The sequence below is a fragment of the Ochotona curzoniae genome, unplaced genomic scaffold (genome assembly GCF_017591425.1).
Source record: "Ochotona curzoniae isolate NIBS_2020 unplaced genomic scaffold, NIBS_Ocur_1.0 patch253, whole genome shotgun sequence".
NCBI classification, from domain to species: Eukaryota; Metazoa; Chordata; class Mammalia; order Lagomorpha; family Ochotonidae; genus Ochotona; species Ochotona curzoniae.
In genome coordinates this window covers 611,254-633,088 of record NW_024466810.1, presented here as the reverse complement: position 1 = coordinate 633,088, position 21,835 = coordinate 611,254, and the positions used below count along the sequence as shown (strand labels likewise).

Sequence of the window (21,835 nt, the reverse complement as noted above, 5' to 3'; positions counted from 1 at the left end):
AGTGGATGAGGTTCTTTCTCTGACTCTATTCCTCTTTTTTTTTTAAAGGAGGATGCTCACATGGGGCTGCAGCCCCCCGTATCACTGACTGCCCATCTGGCCTGGGGCACAGGAGGATGCCACACTAGCAGCAAGATGTGTGACATCCCCTCTTGGTGGGCCCCTGTGACCATACAAGGAGAAACATCGTGCAGAAGCAGGATTAAAAAACAGTTCTCAATGAAGAACAGTTCTTAATAATCCATTGTCCCCTTTGAGGGTTTTCACACTAATTTACGGTAGGAAAAGGGGCGTTAATATAGATTGTCTTCACGAATAAACCATAGGCAACAAAGTATGACACTCAAGACAATGTATTAAATAGCTTAATATCTTTAGGCACCTAAAAAAATTAATAAAAAAATAAAAATAAAAACCATGAAGCAGCCCTACTTAAGCTCTCAAAGAGAACTATAAAATAACTAGACATTTTGATTACTAAAAGATCCTCAAGTAAGCCAGTCAAATGATAGCCAATTGTAACAACTTTAAAAACAGGACCCAGGACCCAAAATCATCCCTGTCCTAGAAAACTTCTCATTCCTATAAATCTGAAATAGCTGTTTCACCACTATAAATGTAAAACTTAGAAATTTTTTTTAAAAAAAATTAAAGTTTGAAAACAAGCAAACAACTTTAAGTTGTATTTGAGAGGCAGAGAAACGGACAGGCTCTGCTCGTACCTTCTGAATGTCCCCAGCAGCTGGAGCTGGGCCAAGTCAACGCCAAAAGCCGCAGAAGCAGCAAACCAGGCCCCAAATGGGCGAGGGACCTCAGCACTGAGGCGTCATCACTGCTTCCTGGGATGCAGGTTAGCAGGGAGCTGGAAGGAGGGGCAGAGCCGGGAGACCCGAAAGCACTCTGGTAAGGTATGATATGACAGTCACTGTGCCCAACAGCTGCCCCCGGATGAGCAATCTTCCCAGAGAAGCAGCTGTTCCAAACATTCTTGAGGCAGGCCTGTGGTCGGTGGCACAGGCACTTGTCCTTGCTCCATATCTACACTTTGTCCTATGAGTGTCTTTCTGGTTGTTTTTTCCTCTCGTCACTCATGACCACAAGTGAAGCCCGTGTGACTTTGCTGGTGCCGCCTCCTGCTCTGCAAGAGGAGCGTGCCTTTGATTTCCCTGGCCCCACCACCTGGAAGCAGAGGACCCAGTGCTCAGAGACAGGCCCAGGCAGCCCAAGTTCCTGAGTCCAGGTTCCCCCTGCTGGTGGTATGACTTTCTCACTCTAGCACTGCTATGGTGCTGTCAGAGCACTCAGTATACCAAGAAATGGTGCCAGGCACCTCAGCAAGGTTTACAAACTATACAACCAGTCTGCCAAACTACAACCAAGGTTGGTAATAGTTATAACTACTAAAAGCAGACACACACACACACACACACAAGAGCTAAGTAGCAGAGAAAGTAGCTTAATTTTGCCTGGAAAAGGAGGAAGAAGATTCCACACTGAAGGTGAGGTTTAGAGCTGGGAGCTTAGAGACTTGCTTTCTGACTGCAGAAAGATAGGAGAGTTCATTTCAGGGAAGAGAACAAGCATGTGGAATGAATCTGGGGTTCAACCTCATGGGTTGGTATTTTTGGGGCCCTTTCCCATTGGAGACAGGTTTCCTTCTAACCATACTTCCCAGAACATATAGTTCTTAGGACAGATATTTGGTGTGGCGGTTAAGTCACCTCTTGGGATGCCCATATACTGTATCAGAGTCATTGAGCTGGAGTCCCAGCTCCTCTTCTGCCTTCAGCTTCCTACGTAAGCACATCCTGGGGACAGCAGGTGATGGCTCAAGTAGCTGGGTTCCAGATACCCAGGTAGACGTTCAGGCTCCTGGTTTCAGCCTGGCTTAGCCTGGGCTATTGCAAGTATTAGGGGATCTTCTAGCTGATGGAAGATCTTTCCATCTTTCAAATAAATAAAAATGAATTATATAAATTATATACACACACGCACACTTTCTGGGCTGGCACCATGGCATAGCAGGTATCTCATCTGGGTGCTGGATTGCGTCCTGGCTACTCCACTTCAGATCCAGCTCCCTGTTTATAGCTTGGGAAAGCAGTGGAAAGTGGCTCAAGTTCTTGGACCCCTGAACTCACATGGGAGACCTGGAGGAAGCTCCTAGTTCATGGCTTCAAATTAGCTCAGCTCCAGCATTGTAACCAATTAGGGAATGAACCAACCGACGGAAGATCTCTCTCTCTCCTTCTCTCTTTGACTCTGCCTTACAAATAATACAAAATAAAATAAACCCTAAATATACATATACACACATATATGCATATATGTACTTTCTAAATACACACACGCGTACATACTTTCTAAATGCTTTTCAATCAAATTGTCCACAGTGTTTCAGACAGTCATCATGCGGTTGCATCTTTTGTATTTATAGAGTGAGATGTGGTTGGACAGAGGATAAAAACATTAGCATACACAGAATGGTAGGGTTGTGCCCTGGTTCACACCGTGTTTCATCAGTCTGCCACTACACCATTTTTGAAGTTTGTTTTGCTCTAGCTTAGCAATGCACTGGAATTTCCCAGGGAGCTTTTAAAAATACTGATGCCTGGGTCCTACCCACTGGGATTCTAATTTAATTGGTCTGGAGTACAGCCCAGTCATTGGGATGTTTCAATTCCCCAGGCAACCCTAATGTGCCAAGAGTAAGAAGGACTGCCTCCGAACGCCAGCCACATTTCTGTGTTCCCTGCTCCGTCAGGGGTTCCTGAGGGAGCGGTGCTGTGCTGTTCTCCCCGCTCTGCGGCTTCTGCTCAAAATCCTCATGGTAACAACTGCTTATTAAATATATACTGAATCAGGCAGGTAAAAAAGAGAACTGAAATAAATTATTCTAGGTGGCTCTGCTAGGAAAATTAAATGCAAATATGCAAAGTCAGTGTGTATTCTCAGGGAGCCAAAACATCTGTAGCCACGGAGACAGGGGATGACTGCTGATAAAATGACAGGTGAGACTGAAGTCACCCAGGTCAAATGCCGCATATTAGACAAGCTTCACCTGAGGCTGAGTGAGGCCCCCAGGACCCTCAGACCCTGCCACACTGTGATAAAATACCAGGGCCCCAAAACAAGATTTCACAAAGGTCTCCTCTGCTCCATTAATTTAGAAACATGTGTCTTCAAGGCAGTATTTCTGAAATACAGAGCCAATCAATTAGTAATTGTGTTGAGAGTCATCCACATGTGGTCATTTTTGGAGTGGTAAGAAAAAGATTTCATCATTTTCTTGCTCAATCTATCTCTTCTCCATCAGTTTTGAAACTGCCACATGACACATTCCACTGGGTCAAGTTGTTGGATATATATATTATATATCTCTTTATATATTATATTACCAGTGGATATATATATAACCTAAAAGGGAAATAATTCTTTTATGAAGTTACATACTTAACAGGACAGGCAATGTGGTGCAATGAGTTAAAATGCCACTTGTGATGCTAACATCATATGAAAGAATGCCTGTTTGTCTGCTGGCTACCCTACCTCCAATCCAGCTTCATGTTAATGTACCTGGGAAGCCAGTGAAAGACGGTCCAAGTACTTGAGACTCGGCCTCCAAAGTGGGAGAACTGAATGGAGAGCTGGTTCCTGGCTTTGGTTTGGCTCAGATCTGGCTGTTGCGGGCATTTGGGGAGTGAACCAGCCGACAAAAGATCTCCCTCTCTGGGGCCCTGATACTTGGGTCATGGTCCACTGCTTTCTTGGGCACATTAGCAGAGAGTTGAATCACAAAGTGGAACAGGTGGGACTTGAACCACATCACATATTAGAGTTGCTAACCGTAAGTGCCAGGTCTTCTGATACAAGCTTCAAACTAATGCATATTCTGGTAGGCTGCAGGTAATGGCTCAACTTCTTGGGTCACTGACACCACATGGGAGACTGGCTGTCGTGGACAGTTGAGTAGTGAACCAGTGAATGAAAATGATCTCTTGGTCTGCTTCTTCCTTTCCTGCTGTTGCCTTGCCTTTCAAGTAAATATAAATAAATGCAATAATTCTGAAGAACCAGGAGATATGTCCTTTGTTGATTAAAAAAAAAATGTTTTTTGAGAGGCAGAGAGACAGCAGGAGTTCCCAAGGCTGGTTCATTCCTCAAATGCATTTCAGGGCTGATCTGGGGCCAGAAGCAGGAGTCAGAAACACAATCCAGGTCTCCCGTGAGGATAGCAGGAATCCAACGACTTGAGCCATCACTGCTACCTCCCAGTGTGTGCTGGTGGAAAGCTGGAGTCAGGAGCTGCATCCAGCAACTGAATTGAGGTGCTCTAGTGTGGGATGCAGGCACGTTAACCAGCAAGCTAAACAGTGATGTCCCTGGGATAGCTTAAACGGGCCTCTCCGAGGACCACTCAATTATCTGGGAAAACGTATTTATACTTGATTTTTCAGGTCCCAAGACACTGTGAAGTTACACGTTAACTTGTATAGTATTGTCTATCAGGAAAAGTTATCCCAAAGGTTACAGCACTTAGTATTCCTGCAACATGCTTTGCAAAGAATTCTGGAAAGACTGCGGCCCACAGTCAACATGAACTTCCAGTTTCCACTATATCCTTTTGGGTAGGAATTTATTTCAGCGCTTTGCCATCCCTGCTCCAAACTTAAGTTGGGGAAGCTTGTCTTCTTCAATTGCAGTTTTCCATCCTTCACCTACCTCTTTCCATAATTACACTCTATCTTCATTCTCTCAAATACTCTTGTATCTTTCAGTTTTGCATATTTTATTCTCATTTTCATTAAGATTATGGATTCTAGAGATTGCTAGTGATCAAATGTGAAAATTTTTTTAAAATTTATTTACATCTTTTTTTTTTTTTTTTTTAAAGATTTATTTTTTATTATTTTTTCATTGGAAAGGCAGATATACAGAGAGGAGAGACAGAGAGGAAGATTATCCGATGATTTGAGCGCAATGGGCCGATACTATGCCGATCCGAAGCCAGGAGCCTCTTCCGGGTCTTGCAGGTTCCCAAAGACTGCTTTCAAGCAGGGAGCTGCTGATTAGAAATATGGGATTTAACCACTTAAATTTATTTACATCTTAAAAACTTTATTTGAAAGGCAGAGCAAGAGAGACAAGGAGGGAGAGGTGTGTGTGTGTGAGAGAGAGAAAGAGAGAGAATGCTTAGATACAAAATGACTGATTTTCCATCCTCTGTTTCACTTTCCAAATACCCACGGCAGCTAGGGTGGGGCCAGGGCGGGGCCAGGGCGGGGCCAGGAACCTAGAATTCAATCCTGGTCTCCTACATAGCTGGCAAAGAAAGCTCATTAGAAGCAGAGGTGGGGTTGGCTCCCAGGCACTCCTGTGGATGCAGGTTTGATCAGGACTACTTACATTTTAGTGGGGATCTTAAATTTAAACGATCAGTGCTGTGGTTCTGAGTCAAACTGAAGAGATAGGAGTCTTACTGCCTTCCTGAAATGCTGAGCATACTGGCCCTGTTTGTTTCAGATGTTTTAGAGATTTCTGGTATTTATTATATGAAGGACAAAGAAACAAAGACGATGCAGAAGTATTTTTTAAAATCTACATGCCCAGATTTTCTTATGACTACTACAGGCTATTTTGTAAAGTTTAAGGGGGCTGTGAAAACCGTTCTGTGGGCTGGTGCTGTGGCACGCATTCAGCCCCCGTGTGAGGCACCAGTGCCCCATGAGGGCAGCAGTTCATGTCCAAGCTTCCCTTGCAACCCAGCTCTCTGTTTACGACCTGGGACAGCAGCAGTGAATGGCTCAAGCTTTTGGGCCCATGGCTTTAGGATAGGCCGAGTTCTGCCTATTGCAGCCACTCAGAGAGAGAACTAGTGGATGGAAGATCCCTCTCTGTTTTTCCTTTTCTCTGTAACTTTGCCTTTCAAATAAAAATAAATCTTTTCTTAAAAAAAAAAAAAAGAGAAAATTGGTCCCAGTGCAGTGGCCTAGCAGCTAAAGTCCTCACCTTGAACGCACCGGGATCCCATATGGGCGCTGGTTCTAATCCCAGCAGCCCCGCTTCCCATCCAGCTCCCTGCTTGTGGCCTGGGAAAGCAGTGGAGGACGGCCCAAAATCCTGGGACCCTGTACCCATGTGGGAGACCTGGAAGAGGTTCCTGGATCCTGGCATCCGATCGACAGAGTACTGGCTGTTGCGCTCACTTGGGCAGTGAATCATTGGACAGAAGACCTTCCTCCATGTTTCTCCTCCTCTCTGTATATCTGACTTTACAATAAAAATAAAATAAATCTTAAAAAAAGAGAAAATTAAAAACCCTTCTCTGTTTAAAAAAAATCACGTTCCCTTTGATAGAATAACCAAGGAAAAAGAAAATGCAAGACGGTACTGGATCTCAGTTGGGAAGCAAATGAAAAAGTTCAGAGCTAGGAATCCTATGGAGAAAGATGAACACACATAACCTAAGAGGGGGAAGGAGGGAAGAGCATTACAGAAAATTTCAGGCCTATAGGCCCTCGACATGAGGAGTCTTAGGTGGTGGTGGGAAGAAGCTGTTTTCATGGACAATCTAAGGGTCTTAAGCAATTATTCAAAGTTATCTAAAGGAATTAATTGAAGCAGAATGGATTTTGCACACTTCCACTGGGGACAGAATTTTTTTATTATCTTAATTAGGCTTTAAGCTGCTTTGTCTTTGGAGGCTTTTATAAAAGGAGACCCCATTGGGCCCACTTCAGTGTGCGCTGATCGCCTCTGATGGGAGTGGCAGGATGCTGGCAGTCCCGTGGAAGCTCTGCAATGACACATACTATCATTTTTCCAATCTTCAGCTTTTTTTCTAACCTGATATCTAGCTGATATTTTGTTTTAGAAGGATATTGCTGTTCTTACCCTTCCCAAATCAGTCTTTAAAAAAGGCATATCTGTCCCCCTTAAAAAAATTTTTTTGATCACGAAGGGAGAATTTATAATTACTGTATCAAATGACGTAGACATTTTGTTAAATAATGTGCACACATAACATGTGGACCGCACCAACATGTTAATTCAGACTTCTCACATTCCCGTTAAACATTTCCAGTGCGTCATCATCCATGTCGCGTCCGACACACGGTCCTGCTCCTTACGCTGCCATTCTGATGCCAAGCACACTCCACAACCACAGGCTCCATCTGCAGCCACTTTGTTTCCAATGTCATCACACGCGTTATGGATTGCATGGAGCATACACATTGCAATGTTTTGATGGAGATTTCCTCTAGCAGGGCAATAAACAGCTAAACACATAAATATGTTAAGTTCAGGAAGTTAGTGCTATGGAGAAAAAAAAAAAAAAAAAAACAAAGCAGGATGAAATGAGGACCTTTGAAACAGGAAGGTGGCTGTGCCCCTGGCCCAATGCGCAAGGTAGACCTGGACAAACACAACGGATTCTAGGAGGGTGATGAAAATTTACGTTTACGGCCTATAAATAACACCTCCATTAAAATAAATAAATAAACAAGGAAGCCTGGGATCCTCTCCTCACCTTTGCTATGCTGCAGGCAGGTGACAGGAGGTGATGACGACAAAAGGAGGGAGCTCAGAGGCTGATTATATACACACACATATGCCTCCAGCTGAGGAGGGTTCCACTGCTGCCAGGGAAGTCATGCAGCTGCAGCTCTACCAGCCTGCGAGGACCTGCCCCAGCTCACACCACAGTCCTCTCTGTTATAATTAGAAGGGACCAAAGTGATTGCCCAGTATTTATTCTGTATTAAGAATCCCAGGACCAAGGAAGAGGAAGGGAGTCCCAGGAATTTTTGCCACTGACAGCACCATTAGCTGGGTAGGGTCAATTTTTACCCTTATTTAAAGGAAATATTGCAAGCAGTGGGTAGAATGGCTCCCAAGAAATCCATAGCCTAATCCCTGGATCTACAAATCTGATACATCATAGAGCAAAAGAAGCTCTGTGTATATAATTAAGGCTATGAACTTAAAAATGGGGAGATTATTCTGGATTATGCAGGCAGGCCTAATGTAATCACAGCAAACCTAAATGCAGAGCACTTCTTTGACTAGAGGCAGAGGGGGTGCAGCAGTAGAAGGCACGAGGAGGCGCTGACATGCCGTGCTGGCTCTGAGATGTTGGGGCCCCTACATAAAGACAAGGGAGAGGCCTCCAGGAGCAAGGAAAGCTCCGGGCAGCTCCAGATTTACAGTCCTCAAAGAAATAGGACCGTCATCTTAAAACCGCAAGGCACTGGGTTCTGCCTGGAAGGGGAGCTCATCCCTGGGGCCTTGAAGAAGATCACAGTGCTGTCAACATCTTGAGCACCACGATGTACTCAGCAGAGAATCCAGCCAAGCCCACCCAGACTCCTGCCTACACAGCTGTGAGATCAGTGCTATCTTAAGCCACTAGATGTGTATTCAATTCATTCTAGCAGAAAACAAAAACAGATTTAACAGAGCACTTCTTATACACTTGAGTGTAAAGACTCAAATTCATAATAGCCATTCTATCACTCTCCTACTGGCATCTGGGATGGAATTAGAAGCCCTAGAAGGTTTAATACAGGATATAACGCTTTGCGAATAACCTTATATGTTGATTTGGGGATAAGAACCTAGAATCTGGGGCCCAGCACTTTAGCCTAGCAGCTAAATTCTCACCTTGCATGAGCCATGATCTTGTATGGGTGCCGGTTTATTTCCTGGTTATCCAACTTCCCATCCAACTCCCTGCTTGTGCCTTAGGAAAGTAGTCAAGGATGGCCCAAAGACTTGGGACCCTGCACCTGTGTGGGAGGCCCAGAAGCTCCTGGGCTTCGGATCAGCTCAGCTCCAGCTGTTGTGGCTACTTTGGGAGTGACCTAGTGGATAAAAGATCTTTCTCTCTCCTTCTCTCTGTAAATCCGACTTTCCAATTTAAAAAAAAAAAAAAAGGCACCTGCCAAGGAAGTTATAAAAAAAATTAAAGAGAAAGAAAGAAAAAAACCCTAGAATCCAACTCTCATGATATATACTACCCAAGTTGGGAGACTCTGGTCTTATTTTTGTATCAGCATAAGGACCCTAAATAAATCAGTCTCTCCTGAATCTGTTTTCATGCCTGCATTATGCATGAGTCAGCCTAGATTTCTGAGCTCGTTTTAGCTCCATGAACTGAAGCTGAGAGGTGGACCTTGTGACCTGGAATGTACACTGTACATTCACTTCTTTGGTCACCACTCTGATTTAGCAGATGGCACACCCATCTGACTGAGTGTACTCTGAATTTATCCAGGACTGTGGGACCCAGCAACGGAAGCTTTGGCATCGGAATCAGTAGTTTAGGTCTCCAAAAGACGGATAGAGCAGAAGTTGGATTTCATTTTGCACTAATATGTGTTCTTCTTCAACAAATTATACTATTAGGTAATTAGGTATTACTGAAAATATGATGGGGCATGGGTGTTTGGCATAGCAGTTAAAATGGTCCTCGGATACTCGTATCTTATATTGAGTTCTTGGGTTCAAGCCCCGGCTCCACTCTTACTTCCAGTTTTCTGCGAACGCACATCCCCAGAGACAGTCGGTTCAAATGAAGTAGATCCCAGCCACCCACACGCGAGTCCTCGGCTGTGTTTCCAGCTCCCAGCCTCGCGTGGCCCACTCCCCGCTGTTCTGGGCATGTGCAGAGTGAACCAGACGACTGCTCTTTGTATGTCTCTTTCTTAAATGACAAATAAGGGCAAAATTAGAAAAAGAAAAATACCATTGGATGTGTACTTATCTGGTTTATGAAATCACTACGGATTTTAGTGCTATTCATTTCCACGTATTTTGGAAATTAATATGTTACTGTCATCACTTCTTATTTACATCCTCTCTGCATATTGGCAATAATTGATCCAAATCACCTACGTCAGCTATTTTCAACTTCCCCTCTTCAGAGCCACACGTGACGAATATATCCACAGGGCATTTCAAAGTTTGTGAAAAACACACACCATTTTTAACTTCTCAAAATACTCTACTCTGTAGAGTGTGGCACACTCCACAAATAACAGGAATCTTGGAAAAATTCATGAAAAATGTACACTATATTTTAATTCCATTCCCAATATCTTTCTAACTCCAAAATTATTTGTAATTCTAGAAGCTTGATTTCAACTCTTCAAAATTTTATTTAGTTGAAAGGCAGAACGAGACAGAGAAAGAGATCTTCCACCTGCTAGTCTACCCCTCAAATGAAAGCAACGGCTGGAGCTGGGAGAGGAGCCATCATTTTCTGCATTAGCAGGAGTATACTAGCAAGAAGTTGAAATTGAGAGTGGAGCAGGGTCTCAAACCTCAGAACATCAACATGAGATGCAGGCATGGCCAGCAGCACCATAACCACGGAGTCTAGTATTCCATGTATTAGCAAGCAATTACTTGGCAATAGTTATTTTCTGTCTGGGACTAATAATGTATTTTGGAAAACTGGCTAGCATGCACTGCCATGCTATATCAAATTGTACACCTAAAACTGGAAATCTTAAAGGCTAGTGATCTTGGAGCAGAGAATCCGGAAACAATGGTAAGGGGCAAGTGCCCAGTTACTCTCTCCCCAGGCAATTCTGGAGTGACATAAACCAGTTCTCTGAGTCTACTAACAAGCATTAAGCATTCTTTTTTCTATTTTAAAGATCTATTTATTTAAAAGATTTATTTATTTTTATTGCAAAGTCAGATATACAAGAGGAGGAGAGACAGAGAGGAAGATCTTCCGTCCAATGACTCACTCCCCAAGTGACAGCAACAGCCAGTGCTGTGCCGATCTGAAGCCAGGAGCCAGGAACCTCCTCCAGGTATCCCACACAGGTGCAGGGTCCCAAGGACTGGGCCGTCCTCTGCTGCTTTCCCAGGCCACTAGCAGGGAGCTGGATGGGAAGTGGGGCTGCCAGGATTAGAACCAGCGCCTATATGGGATCCCGGTGGGTTCAAGGAGAGGACTTAAGCTGCTAGGCCACTGCACCGGGCCCAGATGCATTAATTTTTTTTAAATGATTTATTTAGTTATTGGAAAGCAAGATATACAGAGAGGAGGAGAGACAGAGAGGAAGATCTTCTGTCCGACGTTTCACTTCCCAAGTGAGCGCAACGGCCAATGCTATGCCGATCCGAAACCAGGATCCAGGAACTTCTTCCGGGTCTCCCACACAGGTGCAGGGTCCCAAGGCTTTGGGCCGCCCTCTACTGCTTTCCCAGACCACAAGCAGGGAGCTGGATGAGAAGCAGGGTTGCCAGGATTAGAACCAGTGTCCATATGGGATGCTGGCATGTGCAAGGTGAGAACCTTAGCCAGTAGGCTACTGCTCTAGGCTCAATAATATATTTTTTAATTATACCTTGAAACTGTCCTTTATCTTAAGAACTCCATTTGCATCAATTTAATTTCCAAAACCACGTGTTTGCTTTTTTTTTAAAGAATGCAGAGGAAAAAATTCTTTCATTATGAGGAGAGCATAGAAATAGGGCCCAGCACGACAGCATGGTGGCTAAAGTCCTCACCTTGAAAGCACTGGGATCCCATATGGTCACCAGTTCTAATCCTGGCAGTCCCACTTTCCATCCAGCTCCCTGGTGTGGTCTGGGAAAGCAGTCGAGGACAGACCAAAGCCATGGGACCCTGCACCGCATGGGAGACCCGGAAGAAGCTCCTGGATCCTGGGTTTGGATTGGTTCAGCTCCAGCTGTTATGGCCATTTGGGGAGAGAATCATTGGATGGAAGATCTTCCTCTCTGTCTCTCCTCCTCCGTGTATATCTGAGTTTCCAATCAAAATAAATAAAATATTTTTTAAAAAAAGAGTATAGAAATAGAATTAGACTCAGATTCTGGTTTTACTTGTTGCTTGTGACTTGAGGCAGGTTAATGGATCTGTCTGAGCTTCAGTTTCCTAAGCAGAAATTGTGCTTACAATGCAGGTCACACAGGTTTCTATGAGGATTAAATAGGACACACATTCAGGTTTCGCAAACAGAAAATGACCCTACAGAGAATACACATTCGTTGTGCTTTTTAAAACATCCTCCTGCAGAAGACAATGCCATTCCATTCTACAGTTCGCCTTGGCTCATGCAGGAAAAGCTGCATCCGCACTCTGGCTCCTCACCCTCTCTGCTCCTGTCCCTGTGCGCACGTCCTCGGGAGCAATGCGCACCTCCCTCAGGCAGGTTCTGACTGCTTGAGCAGGGTACTTCAGCAGGCCAGTTACTGTGTCACGGGCAAGGTCCAGCCATCACTCTCAGATCCTTCCCCCTGTTCACTGCCCACTCCTTACCTGTTACAGCACAAGGTTGAAAATATGCTAGGCAAGTCCCTGCTTCCTGCTCAAGACAAAGCCACTCTACTCTCTGTGTTCTAAGGTCTCCTATTTAGCTAGCTGAATATATAATCTTTAACTTTTAAATTAAACATTTGTGTGTGTGTGTGTGTGTGTGTTTGAAATGCAGTTACAGAGAAGGTGACATACACACAGAGTGAAGGAGAGAGCAAAAGAGAGAGAGCGCGCCATCTTACTCCTCCAATGGCTGCAACGCAAGGGCTGGGCCAGAATGAAGCCTGGAGCTTCATCTGCATTCCTACTTGGCAGCAAGGGTCCACAGAGTTGGGTCATTTTTTACCACATTCCCGGTCACATTAGTGGATCAGAAGTGAAGGAGCTGGGTACATTGTCCCTTTTTAGACTGCAGAGGTTTTGAGTCTGAAGCCCAAGCAGGCTTCCAGATCGCCCTGTACCCTGGCCCTGCCTGTCCACGGAGTCCTGAATGCATGGCAGGCATGTGGCACTTGCCTGGCCAGTCTGCGCTTCAAGCAGAGCCGTTGTTTCTCTCGTGCAGCCACATTCACAGGTCACACTGGAGGTAAGAAGGATGAGTCGTAGGATCTTAGGACTCACATCTCATCTACAACCCCCAGTTTTCTTCTCTTTAATGATTTGATTAGATTGAAAAATAGACAGTGGATTTTGTTTGAATATATGATCAAAAGGGCTATTATAAGCTTAGTTGGCCTACTAATTTGAATTCAAATGCTAAGCAACTTTTCAAAACGTCCTGAAAGAATCTTTTACATTCAGATCCTAACTTGTCAAGGTTTGGGTAAGGCAGTCTGATATTTACTATCCAATATCTGGGGCAGACTTTTGGTCTAGAGGTGAAGATGCCTGCGTCCCATGTCTGAGTACATGGGACAGTACCCAGTTCTACTCCTAATATCAGTTTCCTGCTAACGGAGACCCTAAGAGGCAGTGGTAATGGATCCTGCCACTCACACTGAGGATCCAGGTTGAGTTCCTGGCTCCGAGATTCATCGTGGCCCAGATCTGGTTGCTATGGATATCTGGGAAGTAAACCAGCAGATGGGACATTTCTTTCTTTCTCTCTCACAAGCTGTTGCTCTAAAATTCCCTAGGGGAGTCCTGTCGTGCTGGGTCTCCTGCGCAGAATTCTGGGGATTAAGAGCCAGATGGATAGGAGACTGGTGTTCTCAAAACATTCATCCTGCAGCTCCCTGCTTGTGGCCTGGGAAGACAGTCGAGGATGGCCCAAAGCCTTGGGACCCTGCACCCACATGGGAGACCCCGAAGAAGCTCCTGGCTCCTGGCTTGCAATCAGCTCAACTCAGCTCCAGCTGTTGCAGCCACCTAGGGAGTAAATCAGTGGATGGAAGATTTCTCTGTAAATCTACCTTTCCAATAAAAGCAAATAAATCTTTTTTCAAAAAAAGTGAAAATTCATCCTTAACCAGAAGTGAACAGCTACGATGTTTGGAAATGATACCATGCAAGACATTTTGGCAGATTCCTATGATATAAAAATTAAAAAAATATATATATATATATCAGGGGGACTTCTAAATATAAATGTCAGAGGGATTTCCAATCCCCAGGAAAGAATTTATGGATATACCCTAAACTCTAGTGTGCTACTGCTCCAGGGCCTAACTACATTTATAAACTTTAAGTATAATTTTTACTTATTTCAACCAAATTCACTCTTACCATACATTTTCCTCTTCAATGCCCTTCATTAAGCAAACATAAAACAAGACAGACACGGGCCCCAAACTGGTGCCAGTAGAGTGTTGTCAGACTTAAGTCTTCCAGTTCTGCATTTACAAATGTACACACAGCCCGCTCACCGCATGCCAAGCCTGGTGCTGGGCACTAGACTTCCGGAGACAGAAGGAACCGCCGTGCCTCTCACAAGCAGCTTCCTTCAGGTGACTGTCACAGCAAAAAGCATTACTCTTTCCAGGGAAATGCAGATTTCAGCAGGGCTCGAAGACTGAAGTTACATGACTAAAGCTCAATATCATAGGGGCACAATGACTCTTCAAAATATCCTGTAGTGAAACCCTCACTTAGCAAAGAACTTCACAAATTTGAGATTCCTGTCCCTTTTCTTTCTCTTTATATCTTGGACTTAGCAATTTCTCTTAGTTTATTCACATCTTGTAAGAACAAGATCAGTAAATCACTTGCAAAGGGAAATCTAGTTTCTTATTTTGAGGTATAGTAATATTATTTTAAAACAAAAAATCCAGTTGGTTTGCTAATACAGTTTGTATAAAAAAATTTTTGAGATTTTTATTTATTTATTTTGAGAACCAGGTAATATATTTTAAAGGATAATACATTTAGGCTGCGCTTTATACTGGGTTCTGAGAACAGGAGAGTATTTCTAGGTTGCATTAAAAAAAAATAACCATGATGTAATTCTAGATTTCCTTTAGACATCATTTGGTCACCATAGAAACCTACTGTTTTACTACCAGATATCTATACAGCAGAAGGAAAAAGAACAAGCAATTACTTACTGGGTTATTTGGGGGTACAGAACATAATGACTGGGCCAATTTAAGATTAATACAGATCTCACTGAGGTTCCGTTTTAGCCAGGCAAATTGATTAAATCTTCTAGTCAGCTGGACAGAATTTGTAGCCAAAATGACTGTTGACATCAGTTGGAGTAACAGAAGCAGGTGAGCAGCACAGCTCTGGGGTTACCGGCACTGGCTTTGGGTAAAGTTTCTTGGTTCAAATTCTGGCTCTACTATTTGCTGGCTGTTTAATCTTTAAAGTTTCCTAACTTCTCTGTGCCTCAGTTTCTTCATGTCTAAAGCATGAGTAATCATAATCCCTTCAAAGCACGGTGTTAAGGATGAAGTGTCTAATTATTTGTGCCTAGAACAGTGACTCATAAATAGCAGAATTTTTAAGTATTTGTTAAAGAAAGAGAAAACAAAAATTTTAATTTGTTAACTTGTCTCCGTGCTGGGTAGAGATAGTGAGAGATGCCAACATTTAGGTCCATGACAGGCTAGTCTAGGCTATCTATAACTTCACAACATTCCTTTGAGAACTTCCCAGTAGGAATGCTCTAAAGATGTTGAAACCTATGGAGGTCTGCTGTCTTAAACCAGAACAGTGGACAATCACAAGTGTTCCTGGTACCAGGAACATCAAAGGAACAACCCGCTGCCCACTCAGGCTCCCTAAGCCACTGCCAACGACCTCTGAGAACGTGGGCATGGAAGCAGCAGCTGAAAGGAATGAAACTGGATTTTATGACAGTGACAATGAAATCTAGTTGGTTTCAGTAATGTCATTCCTCCCGCCCCTTTGCAGGATTCAAAGAGGGGAAAAAAAGCCTTTTCATCAATGGTGTTTTGTCCTCTTCTCATTATATACGGTTTCCATCTAATTTCTCTTCAGCAGGCACTTACTCTGGCCAATTATTCATTTTACAGAACTACCTAGATATCTTTTCTTTTGGAACAGATCCAAAGCACCTACCAAGCATTTAAGCCACGGCAAAAATCTCCAAACTGCCTGGGGAAGGGAAAGAAGGTATTCTGTCATCTGAGCCAATATTCAGCGGCAGGACCCGAGGATCTCCATCACATACCTTCATCCAGACTTGATCCCACGAACAGCCTCCTTGGGTCTTCTCGATGAGCCACCGTCCTTGCACAGGAGTTTGGAGAATGCCATAAACCGCCAGGAAAGCTTGGAAACATATTCACAGCTGTTTTCTGCCTTCCCCTTGGCTCACAACCGGCTTCCTGGTAGGGAGACAAGATGACGCTGTACAGGGTTGACTGCTAAAGCATCTTCCCGCCCCCAGCCCCACGCTGGGTGCCCCTCCCTTCTCCTCTTCAAGGCTTTGGAATGTGTCACATGGGAAATGGATCATGTGGCTCAAGGGGAGAATGTGGCCATGTTCTCTCTCTCCCTTCCCCCACTTTCCCTTTCAGGAGCAAAGCTGCAGAAATCTCTGACCTGATTGGCTCTGACCAAAAATCTCCATATGAAAAGGGGAAGATTCAAGGCTCCAACCTCCAGCCTCCTCCACTTTCCCCCTGCCCACCCCCACTCCAATCTGAAGATTTTATCCTGAGCTTTTAGAGTGGCTCGGGAAGGAAGGAAAATGAGAAAAACCTTAGAGTAAAATCTTCAGTCTAAGCCTTCTCTTGCTTTCTCACCATCAATATCCTGACACAGCATGGTGTTGCCCAGCCTTTCTGCAGAGCCCCCTCAGTGCATCTGGGACAATCGCATGTTCAGCACCACGGACAGCATTACACCCCCAGCAAGGCTCCTTGGAGCCATTTGTCTATTTCACTCAGGTAAATAAAGTATCTTAAAGATATCTTCCTACAGTATTGTATACAATTAAAAATAACACCATATTTTTAAGGCTTAAATTTTCTGTACTATAAACTGTTACCTTTTAAATATAGATAAAGGGCTCAGCACGGTAGCCTAGTAGCTAAAATCCTCACCTTGCACATGCCAGGATCCCATATGGGTGCCGGTTCTAATCCCGGTGGCCCTGCTTCCCATCCAGCTCCCTGCTTGTGGCCTGGGAAAGCAGTCAAGGATGGCCCAAGGCCTTGGGACCCTGCACTCATGTGGGAGACTTGGAAGAAGCTCCCAGCTCCTGGCTTCAGATTGGTGCAGCTCTGGCCATTGCGGGCCGCTTAGGGAATGAATCAATGGATGGAAGTTCTTCCTCTCTGTATAGCTGACTCTCCAATAAAAAAATAAAAATAAGAAAATATAGAAACATAATACAATTTTTATTAATCCAAAGTCTCTCTTACATCTATCTCCCTGTCTCCACCTAACCACCCATCTCACAGCTTAAATAAACTTTACATTTTGGGAGTGGTGGGATGAGGCTTTCGTAACAGTTTACTATATGCTCATTTCTATATTTGTAGGAAAAAAAACCACAGAAATGCACAGGAATTCTTGGGAGAGCAAATCCAGGGATTATCAGTCCCAATACCAGGCCTCAGGCAGGGTTGAGAGAGGCAACGCTGGCCCTGGGAGGAGCTGTTCAGCACGGGTCTGTATCCTGCCTGCTGACGTTCTGGTTGCCATGGTGCTGGGTAACCGCTGAACGGGATGATTTCTTTCAAAACTGGTCGCCATGGGACCCTGCTGACTAAAGAAAGGCAGGGGGGTAAGGTCCGAACTGCTGATGGGGGCTGAGAATTAGCCTTTCTCCGAGCCGAATTCACCTAATAGACTTTTCTTTTTTCCCAGAATTATGGCTGATCTTAAATGTTGAAATGATTCTAGGAATCAGGATAGACCAGTGACTCCCTCTCCTTCCACCATCAGGTCAACCACTCCAAGGATCCTGTAATGAGTTCACAGCCCGACAGGGAGAACAGAAGAGAACGCTACCTCTCCTGGGGGTAGGACTTCTGACTTTTGGGAAGCCAATTACCTAAGCCCTATTAACCCTTAACTGGAAAATGCATTAGAGCCTTAGGGTGAATATAAGGAACAGTTTGTGAACATTTTACAATTGTATGGGAGAAAAGATAAAAATTTTTGAATTTGAATTGCTAAATACATACTTGGATAGCATTTGGATTACTATAAATCAGGAATTTAAACTTAGCTACTTGTCTAATAAGACTAACATGTAATTATTTCTTAGAATCCTAAGCAAGGCTATTCTTTTATTTAAAAAGATCTATTTGAAAGGCTGAGCTAAAGAGAGAGAAAGCGAGAGAAAGACAGATTCTGTATTCACTGGTTCATTCCCCAAATGGCTGCAACAGCTGGGGATAAGCCAGGCTAAATCCAGGAGCCTGAACCTCCGTCTGGATTTTTCACGGTGGTAGCAGGGCCCAAGCACTGGCCCATCTTCTGCTGCTTTCCCAGGTACATCAGCAGGGAGATGGATTAGAAGCAGAGCAGTCCACATGGGATGCTAGTACCGCAGAACATGACCTAGCCCTCCTAATAACGCCAGCTTCAAGGCAATTCTGAGTAAATGCTTTTTGGAGGCAAAATACTGACTTTCAATGTGCAGAAACACATTATTTGTAAAAGAAGAGGTAGCACAAGGATGCAGGAGTGTAATCGCCAAAACTAAAGCTCCTTCCTGGCTTAATGGCTACAGCTTTGATTTCTTCCGTTTCGTATTAGTATTGTAGAAGAAGAGTCAGCTTCATTCCATTTTTCCACGCAAGAAACAGAGGAATTCAATTCTTAATTCTAACATTTGCACTTGTAGCAAATCCACTGATCAAGAAAGCTGAACATGTGTTTGAAGAAACTCTTAGAAAATCATCAGGTAAAGACTTGGCTTTCATTTCTCATCTAAGTCAATACTACTACTACTGCTACTATCACTAGTACTACTAACAAGAACAAGTGATATTTAATACATACCACGTATGTACATACATGATGTTGAACCTTACGCAAATAGCTCTAAAAGCACAGGCAGATGACATCACTGGGTCTCAGCTTTAGCCCCAGAGGTCCTTGCCTATCCCTAAGGACCAACGCAGGGCTGACTGGCAAAGCAGGTTAATCTGCCTGCAATCCCATATGGGTGCCAGTTCAAGTGTTGGCCTCTCCATTTCAATCCAGCTCCCTGCTTATGGCTTGGGGAAGCAAACGAGGATGGCCCAAGTCCTTGGGCCTGTGAACTCACGTGGGAGACTGAAGAAGCTCCTGGTTTGGATCTGCTCAGCCCCAGTCACTGAGGACATCTGAGAAATGAACCAGAGGATGGACGTGCTCTCTTAGTTTCTACTCTCTGTCATCTGCTTTTCAAACAAAAATAAATATTCAAAATAAATAAATAAAAGGAATTCAATGAATTGAAATAGTGATACAACTGGCACCCTGGGCTTGCTGAAGTCTACCTGGCCAACACAAAAATTTCCTGAAGAGCACAGCATCGCTGATCCATCAAGAAAACATCATAAGCAAGCAATGACCAACCCGGAACTTGGACACAAACTGAGCGTGCACCTCTCAGTTCCAACTTTGATGTGCAAGAACCAGTCCTCTTAATGCTTCTGGGAGCCCAGGAATTAAGCAATAGCTGCCAAGTTTGTTGCTCTACACTTTGCAAATATCTATTTTCTATCATCACCTTAATGTCACTGATTGGCTTTCACTGTGATGCACAAGTGGACCCAGGTTTGTGGATTCCATAGCAACACTTCAAACTAGCTTTGAACAAACTGTTCTGCTACAGGGCCATTTAATCCAAGCTTCAACCCGATGAGACAGGTGTTGCTATTGCCATTTCTGTTAGACTAAAGAAACTAAGGCTCTACATTTTCTATGGCTGTGTGGACCAACTGCAAGTCCATAACAGCATGGTTAAAGACAGAGCAATCACCCCAAACCTTTCTGATTCCCCTGGAGCACAGATACTGAATTAACAGTAAGTGGGGCTGGCATAGTAAAAGCCATGTGATACCTAAGAGAACTAAACAAACATATGAGAGAGAGAGAGAGAGATTTACTTGTTTGTTTGTTTGAAAGGCAGAGTTGGTGGGGTGCAGAGATGGATTTTCCATCCGCTGGCTTATTCCTCAAGTGGCTATAATGGCTGCTGCTAGGCCAGTCCAAAACCAGGAATCAGGAGCTTGTTCTGGAGCTCCCACTTTCGTGCAGACCCCATATATATGAGTCATCCTCCACTGTCTTCCCAGGCAAACTAGCAAGGACCTGGATCGGGAGTGGAGCAGCAGGAACTCAAACCAGTACCCATAAGTTGGTGCCACATGTTATGCGGGTGACACCTTTACCCACTACACTATAGCACTGCCCCCCAAAAGAACAGAACTATATTCAAAACAAAATTGGCCACTTTAGGGCTTTTTTTTTTCCTGGAATCCAGTAAGTTGTGATGGCTTTAAAATACTCCCACGAATTCTTTGAGGCGGCCTCTCTTCAAAGGTGAAACCTAACTCATCTCCCCTCGAAAGTGGGCCAGAGTTTAGCTGCCTAATTCTAACACACAGGGTGTGCCAGAAGCAATTCCATACCATCTGAGGCAAGATCCCAGTAAGGACAGTTGTCTCCTCTGTGTGTGTGTGTGTGTGTGTGTGTGTGTGTGTGTGTGTATGTGTGTGTGTGTGTCTTTGTCACTCTCCCACCTGCTCTCAGGTTTTTCTGGAGCAAGCTGGCCACCATGTCATAACTCCCAGGATGCCTTGTACCCCTAGAAACCACAGTTGTCAGGTTGCAGGCAGGGCCCCATGACTCCACCAGATGATGACCCAGGGGTACTCACTGGTGAGGGTGCTGTGGATTGCCCTGGGGAAGAGGGTTTGTGGAGTGCGGAAGTGGGGGCTATCAAGGGAATAGTTTACAGGTGTGGAATGACTTCCAGAGGCTTCTAGGGGCCACTGCACTCACAGGTAAATGAGGGAGCTGAAACCAGGTAGTTTACAGAAGGAAAACCAGAGGGCATGTCTGGATCATACCAATGCAGCGGCCCATGTAGGAGACCTGGGCTGGGCTAGGTGGCATCGCTCACCAGTACACAATAAAAACTAGGGCTTGAGAGAATGCTTGGCAGGACTAGGCCACAGTTACCCACCAGCCAGTGTCTGGACAAGGAGTGCACCATGCAAGGCTGGGCCATGACACCAACCAGCATGGAAGAGAACCATCTCTGGGTGAAGATTCTACAAAAGATATGTGGGCTCACCCCTGTGGGTTTGCAATACGCACTGATTTGCATGAGGACAGGGAGTGGTGATAGGCTAAGCTAGGCGTGACCATGGAACTCACAGATACTCATGAGAACTGGGTTGGGAGCAAGCTGGGTTGGGCTGGGCCAAGCCTTAGCATTCAGTGGCATATGTGGCAGCCAGGACAGGATGTGGGCCATTTCAGACTAAGCTTTTCACCTACTGGTTCGCATAAGAGCCAAAGATAGGGGTAGGCTGGACTGCAGCACCCACAGGCAGGAGTTGGGTCTGGGGTTGGGCTGGGCCAGGTTAGGCAGCAGTATCCTCTGACAAGTGCTGAGACTGAGGGCAGGCCATGCCAGGCTGCGTGGAAGCACCACCAGCACATATGAGATCTGGGCTGGGATTGGGCCTAACAGAACTATAGGGACTCCTCTCCTAGGCTGCAGTTCCCATTGGTGAGCGTGAAGGCTGGGGCTAGGGGCAGACTAAGCTGAACATGACTGCAGCACCCCTCAGCATGTGTGTGGGTTGGGTCCAGTGGCAGACCAGACTGGCCCAGCACTCACTGATACAACTGAGAATCAAACTGGGTACAGGATAGGCAGGGCTTATTGTGTAACCTGCTGGTCCACATGAGAGCCAGGTCTTGGGGTGGGATAGGTAAGGCTTGGCTGTAGCACCTGTTGGTGAGGGCTAGAATGGGTGCAGCTCAGTCAGGCAAGGCCACAGTACTCATTGGTGAGCATTGGTACTAGAGGCGGGCCATGCCAGGCTGGGTCAACCATCCATTGGCATGCACAGGACCCAGAGCTGGAAACCTAACTGGTACTTGGGGAATTGC

The 21,835-nt window shown here is 44.7% G+C and overlaps 1 protein-coding gene across 7 annotated transcripts in view; it reads right to left on the bottom strand.

Annotated features, from left to right (window-relative positions):
* LOC121166856 (probable G-protein coupled receptor 19) overlaps window positions 1-21,835 on the bottom strand; it is a 30,476-nt gene that overhangs the window by 3,002 nt on the left and 5,639 nt on the right. For 4 of the 7 annotated variants that reach the window (XM_040996159.1, XM_040996158.1, XM_040996160.1 and 1 more), the window contains one exon: window positions 15,933-16,089. In XM_040996159.1, the coding sequence (XP_040852093.1) occupies window positions 15,933-16,044 (112 nt within the window). In that variant the 5' untranslated portion in view covers window positions 16,045-16,089. Of the gene's footprint in view, window positions 1-15,932; window positions 16,090-18,989; window positions 19,102-21,835 lie in introns of those variants that run through there. The other 3 variants (XM_040996161.1, XM_040996163.1, XM_040996164.1) reach the window with 3 other exon arrangements.